Source organism: Syngnathus acus, chromosome 9, assembly GCF_901709675.1.
Source record: "Syngnathus acus chromosome 9, fSynAcu1.2, whole genome shotgun sequence".
NCBI classification, from domain to species: Eukaryota; Metazoa; Chordata; class Actinopteri; order Syngnathiformes; family Syngnathidae; genus Syngnathus; species Syngnathus acus.
The window spans coordinates 5,981,979-6,002,795 of record NC_051094.1 but is presented as its reverse complement, the minus strand read 5'-3'; the positions used below and the strand labels follow the sequence as shown (position 1 = coordinate 6,002,795).

At 43.4% G+C, this 20,817-nt stretch overlaps 4 protein-coding genes across 8 annotated transcripts; 1 reads left to right on the top strand and 3 right to left on the bottom strand.

Annotated features, from left to right (window-relative positions):
• The first annotated feature begins 94 nt into the window (after positions 1 to 94).
• On the top strand, positions 95 to 2,014 carry mrps36 (mitochondrial ribosomal protein S36). 2 transcript variants are annotated; one of them, XM_037258232.1, is made up of 5 exons: positions 95 to 264; positions 451 to 606; positions 1,181 to 1,244; positions 1,375 to 1,574; positions 1,653 to 2,014. In XM_037258232.1, the coding sequence occupies exons 2-5, from the start codon at positions 553 to 555 to the stop codon at positions 1,668 to 1,670; spliced, it is 336 nt and encodes a 111-aa protein (XP_037114127.1). In that variant the 5' UTR covers positions 95 to 264; positions 451 to 552; the 3' UTR covers positions 1,671 to 2,014. The 2 variants fall into 2 exon arrangements, with proteins under 2 accessions (XP_037114127.1, XP_037114128.1); XM_037258233.1 differs by having other exon boundaries at positions 98 to 355.
• Positions 2,015 to 2,051: 37 nt separating this feature from the next.
• Positions 2,052 to 4,213, bottom strand: LOC119126806 (pyridoxal (pyridoxine, vitamin B6) phosphatase). Its single transcript, XM_037258231.1, has 2 exons — positions 3,408 to 4,213; positions 2,052 to 3,169 (listed from the first exon to the last, which is right to left on the bottom strand). Exons 1-2 carry the CDS (start codon positions 4,003 to 4,005, stop codon positions 2,829 to 2,831), a joined length of 939 nt encoding a protein of 312 aa, XP_037114126.1. The 5' UTR covers positions 4,006 to 4,213; the 3' UTR covers positions 2,052 to 2,828.
• A 1,688-nt stretch (positions 4,214 to 5,901) lies between these two features.
• On the bottom strand, positions 5,902 to 10,342 carry LOC119126803 (UDP-glucuronosyltransferase 3A1-like). 4 transcript variants are annotated; one of them, XM_037258228.1, is made up of 11 exons: positions 9,660 to 10,342; positions 9,306 to 9,484; positions 8,811 to 8,912; positions 8,618 to 8,738; positions 8,351 to 8,514; positions 8,109 to 8,273; positions 7,809 to 8,017; positions 7,036 to 7,181; positions 6,876 to 6,961; positions 6,396 to 6,615; positions 5,902 to 6,291 (listed from the first exon to the last, which is right to left on the bottom strand). In XM_037258228.1, the coding sequence occupies exons 2-11, from the start codon at positions 9,385 to 9,387 to the stop codon at positions 6,024 to 6,026; spliced, it is 1,563 nt and encodes a 520-aa protein (XP_037114123.1). In that variant the 5' UTR covers positions 9,388 to 9,484; positions 9,660 to 10,342; the 3' UTR covers positions 5,902 to 6,023. The 4 variants fall into 4 exon arrangements, with proteins under 4 accessions (XP_037114123.1, XP_037114124.1, XP_037114121.1 ...); XM_037258229.1 differs by having other exon boundaries at positions 9,306 to 9,480; XM_037258226.1 differs by having other exon boundaries at positions 9,715 to 10,342.
• An 80-nt stretch (positions 10,343 to 10,422) lies between these two features.
• On the bottom strand, positions 10,423 to 20,640 carry spef2 (sperm flagellar 2). Its single transcript, XM_037259385.1, has 37 exons — positions 20,414 to 20,640; positions 19,793 to 19,895; positions 19,473 to 19,701; positions 19,240 to 19,389; positions 18,930 to 19,070; positions 18,664 to 18,740; positions 18,111 to 18,303; positions 17,827 to 18,015; positions 17,571 to 17,758; positions 17,150 to 17,300; positions 16,833 to 17,049; positions 16,681 to 16,754; positions 16,550 to 16,604; positions 16,418 to 16,449; positions 16,232 to 16,335; positions 15,909 to 16,150; positions 15,715 to 15,793; positions 15,478 to 15,638; positions 15,227 to 15,376; positions 14,976 to 15,103; positions 14,761 to 14,888; positions 14,553 to 14,691; positions 14,341 to 14,478; positions 14,096 to 14,218; positions 13,923 to 13,982; positions 13,681 to 13,843; positions 13,470 to 13,637; positions 13,226 to 13,364; positions 13,064 to 13,136; positions 12,787 to 12,943; positions 12,545 to 12,639; positions 12,203 to 12,385; positions 11,796 to 11,885; positions 11,537 to 11,707; positions 11,252 to 11,455; positions 10,966 to 11,088; positions 10,423 to 10,575 (listed from the first exon to the last, which is right to left on the bottom strand). The coding sequence occupies exons 1-37, from the start codon at positions 20,469 to 20,471 to the stop codon at positions 10,513 to 10,515; spliced, it is 4,938 nt and encodes a 1,645-aa protein (XP_037115280.1). The 5' UTR covers positions 20,472 to 20,640; the 3' UTR covers positions 10,423 to 10,512.
• Positions 20,641 to 20,817: the final 177 nt, after the last annotated feature.

Sequence of the window (20,817 nt, the reverse complement as noted above, 5' to 3'; positions counted from 1 at the left end):
TATGGCGCCGATAAATGCCACTTATCTCCTTCTGTAGACAAGCTTTGCGCCTGCTCTGCCCCGTTTCTTATTGGACGATGTATATCACGTGATGAGTGTATATAAAAATACAAACGCCACAGAGATCTTCGATTTCTCATTCCCTCAGTTAATCCAGGCGCTGATGTCAGACACTGACATCCTTCACAAATTCCGGACGTCCTGTGTTCTATTTAGCATATTTACGGTTGTTCTCCTGGAGTAAAAGGTTACGAAAGGATTTAAGTACGTACTTAATTTCGTGAGTCAATGGTAGGAAGCTAACCCATAAACCTGCATTTTTTTTACTGACCTTGAGAGAGTACTTGCCTGATAGGTAACGACGTGGTGGTGGGTTGGGGGCTTGCCAATTGTGTCTGCTTCTGTAAACATGAGACGCTAATCGTTTACTTTGTGGACTGGGCTCGTCAGCACACTCAGGACGTCACTACGTGTTGTGGGCGGCACCATCTTGTGGCGTGCAGAGGAAACGCCATTGCTTTAAAACCCGGAACTAAAAGTGCGGAGGTCGTCATGGGGAGCAAAGTCAGCTCCAAAATGGCTGCTCCCACCGCTAGAGTTATTCAGGTAACTGCTCCATTTGACAACTTAACGTGCAGATGATTTTTCACGTCATATTCGTTTAAAACTTATAAATGATAATGAAGGTTTTTTGGGAATGTTTGAGGAATTAGCACAGAGAGGAAGTCCAGAGAGAGGTGACAAAAGCTGCTCGTACCCTTGTTGGTGTCCTTGTTTTTCGCCGTCAAAATGTAGTTTTTCCTTCCACAATGAATCAGCAACCAGTAACCCATTTGGGCATTTCAATTCTGCATGCGTAAATAATCTAATTTCCTTGTCAGGGAGGTGTCATAAAGGCGTACGCGAGAAGACTGCTAGCAGGCCAAATTTTAACTCCCTTTTGATTTGAATCTACCCCTAAATAATAATGTGGCGTCAGTCAGGCTTTATAAAGTAATAATGAATAAGTGCGTTTACAAATGTTCCTTTTTTTCCCCCGTTTTGAATGTATTGTATTTATTCCTGAAGAATGGTGAACAGGACACTAATTAGAAATGTCCTATAATTTTATTTCATAAATAGTATCACTGTTTTAAGCAGTACTATCCTTCGAATAGACTATTGTTTTTGCTCTCCTCAGGCAGTGCGGCCTCATGCGCCCATGATCAAGTTTCCCAGCAGACAAGGAATCCTTAAACCCAATGGTGAGTGGAATCATGTCTTTTACCAAGATATGAAATTGAAAGAAAACACAAAATATGAATTATTTGTAACACATTTACTGTTTGTTTCATGTATTTTCTAATCATCGCATCTTATTTTTCTCTCCTACAGCCCAAGAAGGTTTGAAAACTTTATTAGTCAACTTCTCGCAACCCAACAGCCCCAGTTCGGCATCGCCGCCGCCACAAATAACAAATCGCATAACTCTGCCACCCATCGCGGGCACACCTGACACCTTAGCATCGGTTCAGCTGCTACCTGCAAGGTACCGCCGCAGACCACTTGTGGTAGAAGAGATGGATTATATTCAGGTGAACTAGCAAGTTCTTAAATATGAGCAGTTATGACTACAGAACTGTATTTGAAGTAACTGTGTATTCTTGTTATAGCGTGGTGGACCAGAATGATGGGTCCCAGTATAATGACTGCAACCAAAGTACTTATCTATGGAGCTCATCGTCCTGATGTCTTTCCTCTTCTTGGCACAAAAAACTCAAGACGCAATGTAGAATAAAATATTTTACAAATCCTCTCATGTACATATTTTTTTATTTTTCAGGATGTTTGTTTTGATGAGCTTTTGAAGGACATTCTGATGAACAGTGGATGTTCTCTTGCATTGACATATTGCACCAGACTGCTGCTTTTTTTTTGGCTTCTGTTGACCAACATGTGTGGCATTTAACAACACTGAGATGTTTGGTGTTTGTATCAATGCTGTGTTCAAGTCATTAAAGCAATATTCTATTCTGGTGTGAGTGATGTAGATACAAAACAGGCAGCGGATATATATTTAGCATAAATGCAGGTCTTTATTGTTGCCAACATGCTCTCTATGCTAACACTGAATATTCACGATTGTGAAATGATCATTCACATCTGTGACAGGCTATCATGGAGTGTGTATATATATATATAAAAAAATTGTCAAATAGTGGCAGAATTGCAGCCATTAAATTAGACACATTACAATATTGGCACATGTAAGCTGTCCATATACAATTTGCTGTTGTGATTTTAGTGCTTTCGATGAAAGGTTTGCTTGTTTAAAAAAAACTAACAGGTTTGTGAATGAGAAGGTGCAATTGAAACAAAACACTGTTAACAACAAATGGCCACATCACTAACATTGAGGTATGCTTAAACCTAAAGTACTTCAGTCAAGAATTCACATGATGTATTTTTTTTCAACCAATCCTGTTACTTGCTGATTCTCAGTTTTTGTGCCTTTCTTGAAATACCCTAAGATGCCACAGGATGGTGCCAAAAGCTCCCTCAATGTAGGTGACTAGTACATGTACACAGTTCTCTAACTTGTCCAAGTATTCATTCGTTCATTGTAGTTAAATATCGTGACTAGAAACAAGTCAAGGAGGAGTTCAGTTTAGCCTGGGTTTCTGAGGAGGGTCTACTGCCTGCACATTTAATTAGGGTGGCTTTCTTTTAATAAAAAATGAGTCATTTATTTTTAAGGGGACGATTGAAGATCAGTTTGAATTGACACACAGTTTGGAGGGGTTGTCAATTACTTAGTTTTTCAGGATTTGCAGCATGCACTGCACTGATCAGTTGCTCTGCTCTTCCACCTCCTCAAATGCGGGCAAGAAATCAGCGATGGTGTCTACCACATAGTCTGGCACCAGGCTCTGGTCCACCTCACTATTCCCGTACTGGTGGGCCTCATCCATCTGGGACACCCCAGTGAGGGTGAGCATGGTGTCCAGGCCGCAGTTTGAGCCGAACACCATGTCAGTCTCTAGGCGGTCACCCACCATTAGGCACTGGGCCGGGTCCATGCCCGGGAACTGTCTGGAGATGCACTCGAACATGTAGCGACTTGGCTTGCCGATCACCGTGGCCTTGCGGCCCGATGCCACCTCTAGGGCTGCCATGAGGGACCCGGAACCTATAAGGAAACAAAAGCCAAATAGCAGGGCTCATCAGACCCTAGCGAGTGTGAATTGTGGAAGCTCCCCAAGCCACATTGAAGACCGATGCAACTAATACAACTACTGCATTGCACCAGTCACACTAATTGTGACTTGTGGTGGTTCCAACTTAATGAAACCTCAATTAGTTGTTGAAAAGTATAGTAAAAGCCTCACAATGCCCCTAAGCGGAGCGACTGAGCACCACCTTCATACCTGGCAAAATCCTTCCGCTCGACAGCGGGTGCCAGGGGTCGTTGTCGGTGGCCAGGAACAAGCAGTTCGGGTCCTTCAGGTAGCACGACGCCTTGGCCAGCTTGAGGAAAGTCAGTTTGTCATCGTGGCCCACCAGCACCGCCTTGACGTCCGTGGCCAGGGCGCAATTGTAAATGGTGGCGTCCGGCTCGTCCACCTCCTCCACGCAAGGGATTCCCGCCTCCCGGAGCTCGTCCCGGAGCCCGTCGCAGCCAACGACGAACACCTGGCCACGGAGCTTGGCCACATCCCGCAGGTAGAGGGCCGAGCAATAGGACGAGCTGAAGATATGCTCCAGAGCGACAGCAGTAAAGCCCAGCCGGTAGAATTTGTGGACGTACTTGTCGCGCGGCCTGGTCGAGTTGTTGGTGACGAACACGACGTTTTTGCCCCGACTCATGAGCGAGTTGACCACCTGAGCCGCGCCCGCCACGGCCTTCTCACCGTGCCACAGGACCCCGTCGCAGTCGAACAGGATGAAGTCCTTCGCCTCCAGGAGACCTCGTATCTGCGCACCGCGAATTTTCCGGCAGGCTTTGAGGCCAATTGTAGCCGCCATGACGGAGTTGTCCTCAGCCTCTTCCGTGTTTCACCTCCTAAAGCGTCGCCGTGTTAGAAGCTGGACCATAATAATGCGTTTGACGAGGGATACGGCAGCATGGCCGTTCGTTGTTTAATCACATTGCGGATAGGACCTTTGCTGTGTTACGTACCATCATCTTACGGCGATAGGAAGGAAGCGTGACGTGTGGCACGCCCACTTGGTCAAATTCTGACCAATCGGAGTAGAGTGGCGCTTTGACCAATCAAGAACGTACTACGACTGCAAGCGAAATGAGCACTGAAAAAAAAAATAATGCAGTCATACTCACATTTACACCGATGGAAAATAAAAATGCACGTTTTTGGTATGTGTACAGTGGGCGGAGGTTGGAGTAACAAGAGAACATAGCTAAAATTCAAACACAAATCAGAACGGTGTGGCAGAAATGCAAACTACTAGTGGAGAATGCTGCCTATTTTCCATAATTTTGTGAGGGAAAAAACCCAAAATTTTTGAGATTCACTCATGAAGTGGGAAAGCCAATATCCTATACTTGTAAAGTCATTTACCAGGAGCACACACTCTACCCCGATAGATGGCGCTATATCCCCCCCATCATTCGGGATTAAGTTTATAACGACGCCAAGATTCTGAGTTCGAATCCCGGCCAGAGTGGAGTTTACATGTTCTCAAATACAGTAAAGTGTTGCCATAATGAGACATATTAACTGAACAGACAATCTTTCACGTCCCTTTTTAACATTCTTGAGTTAATCGTCATATAAATGTTGATAAATGATAACCGTGTACCAAAAAATAAAATAAAAAGCAAAACATGTGTGGAGTTTATCCTTCAAATCAGGGGTAGGCAACTCCCGTCCTGGAGAGCCGCTGTCTTGGCTGTTTTCAAAGTTTCCCTACTCTAACACAAACACTAATGCACAACATTCTTCTCTGTGGCGTGACATTTCAATTAGTTTAATATAAGGAGGGCAAATTCCACTATTGCATTAAAGTGTGGCTGTGTTGCAATGAAACACTGCACATTACCACTCTGACTTTATAGTATGTGTAAAGCAGCAGATTATGAACGTGTGAAAGTGTTGTTTAATTGCGTGAATTGTATTGTTTTTCTTCTTTTAACATTTCGTGCCAACAGCTTGTCAGATTCTTCCCCTCCTCTTGTCTAATTTGTTTGCTTTCATTCCTCTTCTGCTTCATTGCCATTTCATCTTTTGTGTTTTTTTTCTCCTTTGCCATTATTATCTGTCTCCCCGCTTGCTGTTATATTATGCCTGGGCCCATTTTGCCCGGCCCACTTGGGATTGCGTGCGAGGCAGAGGAAGACATACTGGCACCTGCAACTGCCAGACAAATGAAAGGAAGCGATGGCATGAAGGATTGGACAGCTGAATGGGGGGAGCGAGAACATGCCGTTCTAATTGGTCATTTTTTTCTCTTGCTAATTTATCTCAACCCCCCCACCCCAACACAGATGTAAGGGGTGGGAAGAAGGGCAGAGAAAGAGGAGGGGAGAGAGGTCCTCCAAGACCTTTTCTGCTCTCCACTGTGGAGTGAGCGCTGACCGTGAACATTGCTGGGCCTTGTGTAGGAGTGGGAAGCAGACTGTGCCAACAAGCAGGAGAGACCGCAGGGGTCGGAGTTGAGGCCTGCAGGTGTGGGTGGGTGCCAAAAGAAGAGCCTCTAGGCCAACTAGCCACCAGACCCGACCGCCATCCAAACTCATATGCACACACACGTAAACAATGGTGCACACTGGTGGGCTTATACGGGTACTGGCCCAAGAAGTGCCCCCTGCTTGTCGGGTCAAAGCAGCATGGAGGTGTGGGACAATTCAGCATTACAGTACAACGATGTCTGTGTCCAGTGGTGGGAAGAAACAAAGCACAAATATTTCATTATTGTATTATTGTACATTGATTAATCTGCTATCTGTACGTTGAATATTTTTTTTCTGGTCTGACCTGAGGGAGCAAGCCATTTCAAAGTCAACTTTCCATCCATCATATGTCCTATTGTGTTTTCTTGCTGTCACCTTTGCTCGTCTTGCTCTTGCAGAAAATCCAGCAAAGAAGAACTGACCCGGTAAGACCCATGAGGATGATCAAAAGTAGGTCCAGTAGGCATCTCTGGTACCACCACTGCTGCAATGAGGCCTGCTTTAGGTGAGCCCCCCCTCCGCTGTGCAGGATGTGCTCCACCCACTGCACAAGTCGAAGCGCGGGGGGCACGGGGTGCGATCTGTGGATGCGGCTGAGGGACAAAGCTGCCGACTTGAAACTAGACAGTGGAGGAGGTATCACAATGAATAGGAAAAATAGATGCTTGACAGTTTTGACTACATCAAAAGTCGTGTCATATTTATTGGAGCAATTTGCACATACCTGACATTCCGTATGACGTTTTGGATGGTGGAGCTAAGGAGCTTGCTGGTAATTCGCGTAGGGCTGATGACAAGGCCCAGGCCCTTTGCTTCAGCTCTCACCACGTTGTCAAACTGATCTCCAAACAAGGGGATGCCAAGCACGGGAACGGCGTGATACACGGCCTGAAGAAGACTGTTCTGACCTCCGTGGGTGATGAAGAGGCGCACCTTGCCGTGTCCTGGGAAGAAATGAGAATATTTCATTTCAAAATGATAAATAAAGTCAACCTCCAAGGAATAACAATGCTTATCAATATCTATTATTATCTATTTCTGATGTGATTTTTTTTGTGATTTTTTTTACAGTGATATTGATTTAATAAGTACCAGAACAATGTGACACCAATGAACACCACCCAAGCAGTGTCAATTAGTGTGTGACTGCGTTCACTCACGTACAATAAAGTGTTATGCAGTGTATAATGAAGTGAATAAGCACCTAGCAAGTCGTTAAGAGGCAGCCAGTCCACAAGGAGGAGATTGGAAGGTTTACTCAGATGAGGCGGCCAAAGCTTACGGTCGTACCTGACAACAAAAAGGAGCATCAAAATCCAAAGTATAGATTTTGTGTGAGTGCAAGCATCATGAGAAGATTGTACCTCCAGATCACACCCTGAGGGATCATGGAGAAGGCATCCACCAGCTCCACCAGAAGCCGGTCCACAGACACAGAAGAGACCATGGATCCCAAGGTCACAATGATGAAACCAGACTCTCCAAAACTGGAGATCCACGAGTCAAGGTCCTGCAAGATAGACCTTGTTTGACCATGGAGCCATATTATGCTTTTTTTTTTTTTGACTGTGATGGGATATAGTGATTTCCTAGGAATGTATTAGAAGTGATGATTTGAAAATGTCAACACCTAATAAAGTTGAGCATTTTGCATTGATGTACATCTGTTTCCTTCAATCATTGTTAATGACTGTGAGAAATTATTCACATGATCAATGTCTTCATACGGTTTAATACGATTAATTCTCATTAAAGGTCTGAGCAAATGTGTTATTTCACAAGCGCATATCAAACCGGTAGGCGGTAGCCCTTTGCATTAATCAGTAGCCAAGAAGTAGGTCTCACTTTCAAAAAGGTTGGTGACCCCTGCTATAATGTGTGTCATGTGGCGCATGGACACGTTGCCAAACTCAACCCCCTCCACACCGCCACTGAGTCCTGAACTTCACAAGCTATCAAGAGTCACTTCTCAGAAGCTATCGCTGTTAGCTAATGCTATTCTGTGCATGGAATGGAACTGGATCCAATACTACTGGGTAATTTAACCATATTCAAGCAATTGTTTAATTTCACACTTATAACAAAGAGTTCCATAATAAGCTACACATTAGAATGTATTGTTATGAAGGAGAATGACCTGTTCCAGAGGCTCAGCAGGTTTATTGAGGAGCCCCCCCGTCAACACGGTGGCAGGCGAAAGCGGCTGCGGGAACTCCAGGGAAAAGTCGGTGTTGAAGGCCCAGAGTTCCGCCTTCTGGTGGAACTCATCCAGGCCACCAGGCGGGGATCCTGAGTCCAAGTGGCGCTCGGCTACCTCCTTGAAAATGGACCATACAATTTTCTGACCTTTAACAAGAAATGGAAATGTTTAGGGCGTTGTCAGAATGTCAAAAATGTGTACAATGAAACCTCAAAATACAGTTAATAAATTGTTTACCAACAGCATTGAGGAGAGAGTAAACCAAGTTCTTTGCACGATCCCAGAGGTCCATGCGGTCCGACAACTGGGAGCTGCAAGCTGGTACTGAGGAGATGGAGGCAGGGATGGCAATGGCAAGGGGGCCGTTCAGAGAGCCTGGATAGAAGGCGATGTAGGGCACACCTGGATGATGCAAAACAGGCCTGCAATTAATTCTTTGGAGTTTTTTTGGCTATATTTGATAGATTGTCACTAAATACCAAGTTTGTGTGCTATGATGAAGGAGCAGGGATTAAAAGCATCCAGGATAGCGATGTCATATTGCTGCTCCTGGAGGAATGTGATTTGATCGCTGTCCCCTAAGAGCTTGTCGCACTGATAAGAAAGGTGACCCATGAAATTCAAAAAGCCATTAAAGCTGTCCCTGTGGAAAGAACGTTAGTTTACTCCAAATGACTCATTTTTATTTGAGTTATGTCTGCTACACATGATAAGAATGTTGAAAGAAAGAGTCTCAATTGTGGTACCGGCCCAGTAAAAATTGTGCTTGCTGTTCCAAGAACCACCCGTTGTATTGTTTAATGTAATCCTCTCCTGGGGACCAAGTGCTGGTCTGGTAGCTGCCATTGCGGCCGGCATAGGACAAACCTGACGGATGTGATTGTAGTATATTAAAAAGCAGAATGCAAATGAATGTTGCAGATAAATCTGAAACAATACCTGTGATGGCAGGGTTGTCCAGTTGCAGGAGCATGCGAACCTCATGGCCATGGAGGTGGAAGTTATGGGAGATCTCGTCAAGTAACAAGTAGTGGCTTCCTCCTGCAGGAGGAAGTATTTATTTTAAAGGTGTGCATCGCTGGCTTGTGTAACAAGAGATGACCGTATAATAGTTGGAAGATTTTTACCTTTATTTTTACTGCTGGTTCAAAATATTGACCATAAATGTAAATTGAAATTAAGATCAAGACATTTTGTTGACATTTCTTTTTTTCCCCACATTGAAATTCTTTCAACTGTAAAACGTGTTAATCTGACCCATAACGTATTCCATTCCCAGAGAGTGCACTTATTCATTAAAAATAGATACTATATTTTTGAAACTTTACATTATATAATTTCCTGTGTGGTTTTTCTTTTGTTCCTTTGATGGCTAGTTAGGAAGAAAACGAGGGAGGAGAAGAAAAGCATGACAATGACTGCTCCCCTACTCACCAATTAGGCAGACCGTTAGGATTTTGGCAGACTGAAGTAGTGGGAGAGCCAGCAGCCAGCACATCCAAACCACAAGCCCCATGTCGTTGGTGCCACCGTGATCTCCAGCCAAAATCCCGAAAATAGTCTTCCAGTTCAAAAATAAACTCTAATGAAAGCGTTCTTATGCGAGTGTCTGCCTGGTAAAATTATGAAAAAAGTAAACAAAGTAAAATTATGGCTGGAGCCAGGAGAATTATAACGGCAAATTAATTTCCCAAACATGGAATGAAAAGCAAACCAAAAATAAGTTGAGTAGAAAAAAAACAAAAGAGCATTCCATTCAGAAGCTGATAAAAGGGCAAAGGCGCTTACAATGTCTGTGTCACTTTGCTTGGCTGTCAGTGCAAATGAATGGAAAAGTCCCGACCTTAAGGCGCTGATCCTTGTCATTCGGGAGTCGGCACGCCAGTCTGTGTGCGTGGTTCTGTCCACATAACACATGAGCCTCTCCGTTTTTCTTCTAAAAGTCAGACACTCACATGTCTACCAGCATTGGACCTGCAGTGTTAATGAAAGGGAGGGACCGGGAGAAGGGGCGGTGGCAAAAGGGGGGCTCAGAGTCCCCCAAAGCACGTCTTCAAATTAAATCAATGGAAATGTTAACTAAAGACAACGACATTTTTGTTAAGTATTAACAAACTTCGGCCTGCCCTTCTATTCCTTTTTTTGTCAAAATGTCATTTGTGCGGTAATATTAGCTTTAAAATACTGCATTAATGAATTGTTTGTTTTGCTGATTACGGGATTGATTGGAAGGGGCGCAGCAGTAGGTAGGACAGCGCATCCCGACTAAATGGGCTACAAAAGGCTTGCGGGTGCTCGGGAAGGTCGCTGCTGGCAAGTGAGGCTTGACATGTAGGTTATCCTGGACAATGCACTCATTGTGGACGCAAACCGATGCTCCTCTGTGTCAGAGAGGTCATTAGAAAAACAAGTGAATCAGAAAAACTGCTGGAGTGTTTCAGGAAAAAGAATGCCGAGTCAGAGAGGCTGATGTTTTCAGTCAGCCTGCCTTGTCACTTCATTCAGGTCTATGCGTTGAAACGATAGAATGTGCAATTCATTTAACACTAAAGTCACGAATAGTTTTTTTACATCTATTTATTCTTTCCGAGTAATTTATCATGACATAGAAGACCGAAAGTAGATGTTTTAGGTGTCATCATCAATTAGGAGACTGTTGAGCCTCTCCTTGTGGCTGAGGGGCCTGCAGCACGTTATGAATGTTCTGAAAGAGAACAAAGAAAACGCTTAAGAAAATGTAATATAAGAGTTGGAATTTATAATAGGAATGTTTTATTTGGATCAGAGTCCATCTGAAAGGTTCGTGCCTCGATAAATGTAAAAAAAAAAAAAGAAATGTTAACAAATGTGACGAACAAAATCTTGAACACCCACTGTGGTCTTCAATTGCTCTGAGTTGCAAAAGCCAGATTATTTTATAAAATTGTCCTGTGCTCTAATATGTGTTAAGAGTGAAATTACCTCAATAATTGTGTCAAAATATTAAACGTGTGTGACAAAAAAATGGACAACTCCCAAAAACAGAACGGGTGTTTGCGAGTGTGGCAAAGGAAAGTATCAGACAAATAAAAAGAAGACATGCGTCTTGACTTACGACAAAGAGGTGGTGATTAGTGACCTCTATCAGATTACGAAAGGACGGATGCTCGGAGAGGACCGAGAAGGGAATGGCATCTTCTGGAGAGTAGCCCAGCTCTACGAATATCTGCATCAGATGCTACATGGTAGCAAAGGTAGTGATTCTGTTAGTTTGATTAAATGTTACATAACTTTTAAAAAGGGACCATGTCACTTATCCCAATCTAACTCTTCCGTATAAAACAGCGCTTGGTTATACTTTGAACTTCTGCAATATTGGGCAGACTTGGGTCTCATCATACCTCAACATTCTCCTCCTGGCTCAAGCAACCTGAAGCAGGGTTAATGCCACCTTTCATCTTTCCTACTTCGGGCCCCACGACAGAAAGGAGAGCTGGGATGGACACTGTCTGGCTCATACTTGCTGCACACTCCTCTTCCTCCTTGGGGTTTTCTTCTGGCTGTGAGCAGGAGGAAACTGTGGTCTCCCATAAGTTTGAATCAGTCTGCGTACGTGACAAGTGTGCGTTAGTAAATCAGAGGCCTCCACGATGTGCCGCTTTTTCCCTGCACACCAATGAACTCACTGTGTCAAAAGCGCTCGAGGTGGGGTAGTGGAGATGATGTCCCGTCATTACGCTCAACGCTTTGATGAAGCCCTGCTTGGGATCGAGATCGGAGGCGAAGCACAGCAGCATGGTCATGTAGTCCAGTTGAGGCGGGGTGGTAGAGTGATCGGAAAACAGCTGGAAAAAAAGCTATGAAGGGAAAATGTGGACATCATTTTGAAAAGGATTGTTATAATAGTCATCGTTGTCAGACTTTGCACCGTTTCGAGCATTTTACCTTGCGTAGGTGGGCTTGACGTTTATTTAGAGGCTGATAGGAGTCCTCGGGGACGGACTGTTCACTCTCACTGGAAAACCACAACTTCGCCTTGTGTTAGGAAAGAAATAGATCAATGACTTGGTGCGCCAAAAGAAATGATTTGAAATTCATTTTAATTCACTTCATTTTCAGCCCAAAAATAATTCGTATTTTTATTACAAATTTTTGTTCATCAGTAGAGTGACAGGCAGACTAATTAAATACTTGAAACATCTTGAAAAATTGTTTACCATCTACCAAACTACTGCTTGTTTAAAAAGGTGCTGTGGCAAAATAAGTGGAACAGACAAAAAGTCGACTCAGGCAGATTCGACAAGGTCACGGAAGAGAAATGAAGGGTCTTCAATGTTGTTGCAGAGACTAACCTGATTATATTGCTCCTCACGTATGTAGCCCGTGTCACCGGTGTCTGCTGCCTTGAACTGCTTGCGCACAAGCAGCAGTTGTGTTAAAGAGGGAAACGGCCAAGGGATGGCGGCACTGACAAGGAATCGACGCCAGTCTATCTGTTTGTATCCATCGGCGAGCAGAGAAATAATCTCCTTCAACTGCGCACAAGAGAGAACGAGTGATGTGATGACACACATGACCGTGTTTCACGCAGTCAGAGTCAACTCATCAATTGATATGAACTGACTGGACATGACATATTTTGTTTACCAATTTAAGATCATCTGAAGCTAATGCTGTTGAAGATTTGAGCATACCTGTGTTTCCCTCATGTTCTCCCAAGGTTCGGGCAGAGAGTTATAAGGGAGGATGTCCTTGATCAGATGGAAGAACTCAGAACTGGACATGACACCTGAAAATGGAGAGAGCAATGATTAAAAAAATGAATATTAGGAGAAAGATGGAGAGCTGGACAGACACCAACAATGCTCGATTGCTTTATCTGTTAATCTCGTATCTCTTTTTTCTCAGACAGGGGTTTTATAGGTTTTCATGTTACCTGTTGGAGCTTCGTTGCAAAGACAGTGGTACAATGATTCCAGTTGAAGAACGGTCAGCATTGAAGATGTTGCAATCTCCGAGGCAGGGGGACTCAGTTGGGAAAGTGGACTTGAAATCAATCGGGAGTCTCCATTCAAATAGAAATCAATACTTTCCTAAAAGCATGAAAATATGAAACGTATTAAAAAGCCATTATTTCCCAGAAAGTAATTTTATATATACATTTTATGTAAAGACGCACCCCCTCCCCTCCAGAAAAAAAAGGTGGTACTTACCAGCACCAACTCATTCTGAAGCTTAGCACCAGTCTCTATGAAGTGGCGCACCACCTCTACAAGTTGGTCAATACTACAAAAAAAACAACTGAATTGATCATCCCCGAAATTACAAGTAACATAAACTGTGCAGCCAGCAGCATAGAAAGAAGAGACACCGACCTCTTCATTTGGGCAACGTAATGTGCTTCCAAGCTGTCTTGCATGTCGCTAAAGATCTGTTCTGCTCTGCTTTGCAGAGAGTTCAGCAGTACCAGCCCGTGGCCTTTCACCAGATTAATCCGAACATTTGATGCATTCTCTGGGAACCACACACACACGCATGCACAAACACACCCACAACATGTTTGCAGAATGGTACTTTTAAACTTTGACGTGTGCTCAATTGGATGTGAACATGCAGTACCTTCATGGTTCAAAGCAGCCGCGTATTCTTGGATTACCTTCTGTTTGCCATTTTTAACGCCTCCAGAGCTCTTCTCCACAGTTTCCACAGCTGGTGGTGGGCTGGGAGCAGGAGGGGGAGACGGAGAACCTAAATACAAAATGTATGCACAATATGCGTTATCAAATCATTTAGAAAACCTGTTTTGAGCCATCATGCTAAGCAAATTCACTGCCTTTCTGTTTTTTATCTTTGTCTTTCTTTTTGTTCGCATTCCCCTTCTCTTTCTCCTTTTCCTTCTCTTTTTCCTTTTCCTTCTCCTGGGATCTTTCCTTCTCTTGGATTTTCTCAATGTCTTGTGCTTTCAGATCCGCCAGCTGAGGTTCTGTTGTCACCTTCACATGAACACATGTCCGTTTAAAACATGCCTTCCACATATATAACTTTTGTCAGTGTTATGTCAAGCGGCATTACCAGTTTACTTATGACTGTGAGGGCATCGTCGTGTTTGGCGATCAGGATTTCACGAAGTACCTGGACGCAAACAACAAGACAACTATGACCTTAATTAAAAAAATAAAATGCGCATAATCATCACAAATATTTATTTCCATGGGGGACGGGAGATTGGCATTATAGGGCAATACCGTTGTAGGTCCTACATCTTCGATGTCAAGGAGGGGGATGGAGTCCAGGTGTTCCTGTTGACCCCCACTCAGATAGTAGTCCCGCAAAATATTGCATGTGCTCTGAAAACGGCTCATTTCCACCTTTGTAAAATGTGTTTGAGCATTTTGAAAAACACAATGACAGGTGATGAGTTCATTACTCGCGTTGGGAATTGATAAGAATTGAGCAATCCTTCCAAATCTGTAGTCATTAGTTGTGTTACCTGTATGAGTCTTAAATGATGGTTGACCAGGATCATGGTGTGTTCCTCCAACCATTTCTCACAAATGAGCACAGCCCGTTGTGTCTCATCGTCCTCCTTGTGCGTGTCGATAATGTCCCACAAATGCTCGCACAGGTTCTACCCACCGATAGCGACACCACAATTTACACCCTGAAGCCACTCCCATGCTGTCATCTTTTTTTTTTACTTACGTCCAGACGGTGAATTAATTCTGCTTTGGTCTCCTCGTTTTTCCTCAGGTCGTCAGGTATGCTGTTGTAATCTTTCTGCCACTGAGATACTAATTCCTGCTTCAGGTCAGGTCGCTCCAGGAATTGCTTGAACTCCTCTCTGGAGATGTGCCGCATGGTTCGGAACGAATGGAATTCAATGGGCGAAAACACTTCAAATGTAATTTACCTGATGTCATACAAGCGTTGGTCAATAGCAGTGCGCTCGAAGCGGAGCTCTTGCATCACGGCCTTGACACTGCTCACATAAGAATCACAAACTGCTTCCCACTGTTGGCACAGAAACTCGGCTTTGCTCTAAAAAGAGACATGTAGAGAAGACAAGGACAAGTTTATGTGGAAGAAAGGCAATTCTATGTTAAGGTCTTCTGATATGTTTCCTACTGAGGAGAGTGGCTCATCTACGTAGACCCAGCCGGAAGAACCCGGGCAGGGTGAGGCAGGAGTGGGAGAGGGTTCTTCTCGCAAGTCCTCGTCGGCCGTAGAGTCGGTGGATGTCCTGTTGGCTTGATCTGCAGATTGGGCAGAAAGCTCCATTCAACTTTGATGACTTCTACAAAAGTTGCCACTCAACTCCGCTCAAATTGAACTCCTTTCAAGCTTGTTTTCAGGCATTACAAAGATGACAATTGTACCTGCTGGGGGGACTGAATTGGATCGGTCCTCGGTAAGGCTCAATTGGGATTCGTCTTCATTTGTGACGGCTGTCGTTTGGACGGAACTCGCAGCAGAAGTGGGAGACAGTGCAGGTACTGGGGTCTCGAACTCAAAATATTGCCTAGGATCTGGAGCTGCAGATTCCAAAAATATAATCAAAATCAACATGAAGAAGGTACGTTCCTGGTCAAACAAAATGATTATTACCCGTGCATTCGCTTGATGTTACCTTGCTGTCTTTGCAATATAGCCTTCTGTAGGATACTACTCATGATCGTGCAAAGCTCCTCCTTTGATACATCTGCATCCACACGCATCAAAATACTTTTCCTCCCAGCGTTCGCAAACCATTCCTCAAGTTTGATCCAGTTATCCTGAAAGGACGTGATCCTAAAAAGGGAGAATGGGTGTTAGACTGGAGTTGCAAGGAGACAGCCAATCATGGCAGGTCATCCAATCATATTACCTATGTGGAATCTGTGCAGTAAACAATCGGTTGTTAACCTGTGGCGAGCCTCTTGCACCCGGAGTACGTCTGCCTCCATCTTTACATATAAGAGAGTGCACATCATTTAAGGTTAAATAAAGCGCAAGAAAACTGCTGCATGACAAGTCGAAAATAATAACAAGCCTTCACTTGAATGATAATTCCAAACGTACCGGTGTAACTGACTGCGCGCTTGGCGACACACTGATCAGGAATGTCCAGCAGTACAGCCAAGTCCAGCGCAGGCGGCGGGGGCAGGGGCAGCGAAGGATTCGGATCGATGGCGAGGTCTATCTTTCGTTCCATTATTTCGTAGCCCTTGTCGAGAGAGCCGATGGCCGTCTCCAGTAGATGGGCCTGATCTACGTTGACTGGAAAGCCATCCAAGATCCAGCCCGACTCAAACGGAACCCGGCTGCTCACACGATGGCAAATATTCGTGTGTATACTCATTCTTTACGAGAATATTCTCTCGCCGAGTACAATGCGGTAATACCTGATAGCTTCCACTACAATGTCCACCAAGAGCTCATCAGGAATGACTTTGCCTTTGCTCAGCTCCTCTGCGGCAGCTCTTCCCAGTAAAGCTCGGACCGACAACTGGGATAAAGCGAGAGAGGCTATCTATAGACACACTTGAATCTTGCATCTTGTTAGCGTTTTCATCAGTCGCTTCTCTTACATTTAAGCGTGAGATTTCCTCTTTTTGCAGATCTAAAAAAAAAAAAAAGAAAGACGCCAATAACATTTTCGCTGTCGTATTTTACAGAATATGGGTATAATGGGGGTATAAATGTATTAACAAGTAACCCACCGGTATTCAGAATTGCAACTAGTTCATTCTCCTTTTCTTCATTATCTTCTATGCCCTGTACACGTGTTTTAAAATGGTTACTGGTGAGCTCCTAGTTTCCAGTATGGTGTGAGAGGTGATTGTTGACTCACCCTCTCTCTACTTTGGTGAGCATTCAGTGCCTCCTGTACTAGACTGTCCACTGATAGGACACATATTTGGAGATCTATATGGAGAAGACAACAGGGTTATTTAAAAAAAAAAACATGTCATAAGCACAGTTTGATTAAGTGACGTTATGTACCTTGAGCAATGCTCTTCAGACAGGTGGTTTTGCCAGAGCAGAACTTGCCCAGCACACACGCCTTGAGCCTGTAGACAGTAATTGCTGACGGGCTCGTTAACGGGATCAAGCTCCTCATTTTGAAGAAGATATGTCTGAGAATCGTGTTGAGACTCGGCCCAACTGGTGAGCTGGCCTCCCCGGCCTCCTCTGTCCATGCCCATTCTCCAACCATGTTCTGACACACAGTAAGTCAAGTCGGAAAAAAACCAACAACAACTACTAAGGTGCTCAACTCGTGGGAGCCAAAACATGAGTTTTTATTCTAAATGACTCACAACATACTCCTCGTAATCCTGGCTGTTGAGTAGCTCCTGTTTCTGGAGCTCTACAGGGTCGGGCGATGTGGGCCGCTCCTGCTGCTCGTAAAGAGGGAGACCGTTTAACAGCAATTCTTTCCATTCACGCATCAGCTTTGCTGGAATCAAACTGCAAAAGACACACACAGACTGAACTCGAACACGATCCAAAAATAGAGACACAAAACACACGAGAGTGTCGTTTTGTGCGGAATACAATTACAAGTGTCATGCTAGCAATCTGCTGAAAGCCCAAAAAGAGGTAAAGTTGTGATTGACAAATTTAGATTCCTTCATTATTTTGGTGCTAAATGTAATCTTGAGCAGTGCTACATAAAGCTCAGTTATTAACATTGCTACGATTATTAAAGCCTGGGCCACATTTGAACATTTGACTCACTTTGCGGTGAGCAGGCGATATTCTCCAACTTTGGTGGCCAAGTCTATAATTTGCTCCAAAATCTCCTTGCAGTTCTCAAAATGCTTCATGGACCTGTTGCGAGCAAACTCGGCGGCCATCTTCTTACAGAATTCTAGCTCCAGTTGGATCTCTTCTGCACGGTCCAGCTGAGCTTGACGGGTCAAAGCCTGAATCCCAAAAATACCATGAATCCAAATTGTCAGCTACGACAGGTGTTCATCCTGTCGACACTCACCGCTTCCATTTCGAGAGCTTCTCGGAATTCCTTCTCTCGCTGTTGCTGGAACTGCTGTTCTATCAGCAGGCGGTTCTGCCGGAAGGCATCCTTCTGCTTGCGCATTTGGAGTAGCTGCACGGCTAAGCGCTTCTCTTGCTGAGTCTGGCCTGTCAGACATCTTATCAGTTGCTCTTCTCGCCATCTTTCCTACACGGGGGAACGCCACATTGTCGTGAAGTGTGCTGGCTTTAAAGCCAACCCGAATTGACAGAGGAGAAATGATTAAGTCTGTTGTGACCCACCTCTTGAGCCAAATGGGCTTTGAGCTGCTCGACCAGACATCTGATTCGTCTCTTTTCTCTCTGCTCAGAAGCAGCAACATTCTCCTGCAACCTCTGGCGGATCTCCTGAATATATGTGCTGCTGGACTGGAGCGTCAGTTCATTTTCTCCGGCACTGCCTTGAGTCCTACCTCCGAGTGGACCATCTAGACCACTAGTGAAAGCAAAGAAATTTAAAAAATAAATAAATAATAAATAAAAACAGCCAACAATACCAAGTTTATTTATTCATCTATTCATTTATTTTTAAATTTCATTTTATCTTTATTTAATTTTTAAACAATTTTGGGGATAATAGATTATGTTTCTATGAATAATATTTAGATTTGTTGTTTAAACTTTTACTATAGGCACTTTTAAAAATTTCTAGGGGGAGAATCAATTAGTCACATACAACTTGTTCTCTTTACACACCACATTAAACAAAGAAGCATTTTTGTTACTATACAAGAATAATTTAGAGTCTGCAAGTAGAAAAATAAACCTGACAACTGTCTAAACATGTTTCTCTCACCCAGATGCAGAAGTCAAGCCTGAGGTGGTCAGCTTCTTTCTGTTCATCTCAAACTCTGCAATTTCGGCCTTGACTATCTGCTTGGACAAAAATATAGAGACACAAGCGATTCTTTTTTTATATCATTCACAGACTTGTGACTTTGAGCTGGGCAAGTTAGTATTTTTAGGACTGAGCAGGATACCAAGTCATCTTGAGATTTCACAGGGTTAAGGTTCAAGTCAGATTGACATCAAGGCTCAAGCTGGCTTGCGTGTGAATGTGACCTCTGCTTGCTGATCTTTGCGCTGCTGATGTTTCTGCCTCCTCATGTTGACCAGTGAAGAGTAGGGAGGCGGTTTTGGAACCTGTACATCAGCCGACTGATTTTGGCTTGACACGACATCACTGTATTTTGGACGAGAAAACTGCAAAACATACAGAATCATGTCTGTGTGTCATATGAGATTTTTATGATTTGATTGTAAAGCCAATAAAGCGGTGAAGTGTGGGTGGGAGAGGTGCTTATTTTTCCCTGTACTGGGTTAAAGTTGATATGTGTGCCGATAAAGGACACTGGGAAATGATGATGAGCACCTTCTTCATGTTTGTGCCTCTTTTCTCATCCTGATCTTTGAGTTGACTCTTTTTCTGGGCTAACTTGTCAAAGTGAGGTTGTCTCTTCTCGAAGTCTTGATTGATTTTCTGTAACTTCAACTCCCCATCATTTTTCTTCACCACAGGATGCTACATGAAATAAATGCATGAATACACTTGGTAGAGGTTTCCATTTAACAGCATGCCATACTAATGAACCACATCACACTTACATCGGAGTATTTTTGGAGACCCATTTTATGCAGGGCGTCAGGTTGCATGATTTCGAATTTCCTCATTTTCTGCTTTTTTAGTGAGACGTAGAGTTGATAAAGAAGATGCGTGGCAGCACCAGGCTTCTCCTTCATCACTCCTTGGGCCGTGGCCTGGTCAAAGGAGATGCCCAGTCGCTGGAGGGTTGGCTCGAGGCGTGTAAAATTGTTCATTTTGGATGTGGAAGTGCTGTGGGCATATTTTTTTCAGATTAAAACTAAGATGAATTCAAACAAAAGCAAGGATTTGTTGTAAAAGGAAGAGAAAATAATGGACTTACTCTTTTTTCATAAAGATACTGACATCATTAATGATTTGATATTTCTGTAAAACTTCTCCAATGAGGTAACCATTGGAGAAATCTTTGGCGAAGTTATTTCGTTCTGAAAAGATGAACATGTTTAAACATTCACACAGTCAAAATTAGAAAGTGTGACACGAGTCAAACGCAAAACTCAAAAACACAGCACAATTATTGATAAATGACTGTTTTCAAATCTGATATAACAGATACACATTAATTATACCAAAATAATACTACCTTGTACAGTGAATTTGGAATGTGTGAACTATTTATGGATTTATAAATTGAGATGCAGTCAATAAAACACTTATCATAATACAGGTACATTTAAAAAAAGGAATATCATGGAACACTTTATACAAGGAGAGCACCTCAAAAACTGAATAATTAATAAACATAAATAAATGAACTCACTCAAACTTTTTGGGGGCCCTCTAGTGGCCAAGGTGCCCCAAGTTACTGAATGAATTCATTAATTGAACAATCCTTCAACAGTCAGGATGTATCATTTTGGTTCAACACTCAATCACCAACAGTCACTATTAGCATAAATGAGTTAGCATTAGGTAACTGTCAATAAATGTCAGTCATACATACCGATGACCTTTGACAGTCGAAGGTCCTCGTTGAGCCATTTGCACAATATGTCTGACATATTTTTCTTGAGAACATTTGCCTCTCTTTAATTTGACAAGGTAGGTTTCCTACCACTACTTTTTCTAACGTCCTACTGGGCGTCGTTTGGAACTCTAACCACCGATGAAACTGGACAATCTTTGGTCAGGACATTTACGTCATCGGGTGTCGGTAGACGGCACGTAAACAGACGCATCGGAGCGGTGTTGTCATGGTAACTGGCAAAGTGTACTTCCAGTCGGCCACCTTTTTGTCAAATTCGTCACGTCGTGCAGCGCTCGATTAACTACACCTTTGAATGTAAAATCTAGTTCAAACAAAACTTGCATGCAATATAAATTTTAAAAGCCTTTAAAAACAAATTC

Excerpts from the sequence above, each read along its gene's own strand:
- LOC119126803 (XM_037258228.1), bottom strand. The coding sequence starts at position 9,387 with ATGGGGCTTGTGGTTTGGATGTGCTGGCTGCTGGCTCTCCCACTACTT. Across the intron at positions 8,913-9,305 it reads CCTAACGGTCTGCCTAATTG|GAGGAAGCCACTACTTGTTA; the intron begins GTGAGTAGGGGA and ends TTCCTCCTGCAG. Across the intron at positions 8,739-8,810 it reads GGACAACCCTGCCATCACAG|GTTTGTCCTATGCCGGCCGC; the intron begins GTATTGTTTCAG and ends CACATCCGTCAG.
- spef2 (XM_037259385.1), bottom strand. The coding sequence starts at position 20,471 with ATGTCAGACATATTGTGCAAATGGCTCAACGAGGACCTTCGACTGTCA. Across the intron at positions 12,944-13,063 it reads TTCAGAATGAGTTGGTGCTG|GAAAGTATTGATTTCTATTT; the intron begins GTAAGTACCACC and ends TCATGCTTTTAG. Across the intron at positions 11,089-11,251 it reads GCCAGGAGGAGAATGTTGAG|CATCTGATGCAGATATTCGT; the intron begins GTATGATGAGAC and ends GCTACCATGTAG.
- LOC119126806 (XM_037258231.1), bottom strand. The coding sequence starts at position 4,005 with ATGGCGGCTACAATTGGCCTCAAAGCCTGCCGGAAAATTCGCGGTGCG. Across the intron at positions 3,170-3,407 it reads GAGCGGAAGGATTTTGCCAG|GTTCCGGGTCCCTCATGGCA; the intron begins GTATGAAGGTGG and ends GTTTCCTTATAG.
- mrps36 (XM_037258232.1), top strand. The coding sequence starts at position 553 with ATGGGGAGCAAAGTCAGCTCCAAAATGGCTGCTCCCACCGCTAGAGTT. Across the intron at positions 607-1,180 it reads CCACCGCTAGAGTTATTCAG|GCAGTGCGGCCTCATGCGCC; the intron begins GTAACTGCTCCA and ends TGCTCTCCTCAG. Across the intron at positions 1,245-1,374 it reads AGGAATCCTTAAACCCAATG|CCCAAGAAGGTTTGAAAACT; the intron begins GTGAGTGGAATC and ends TCTCTCCTACAG.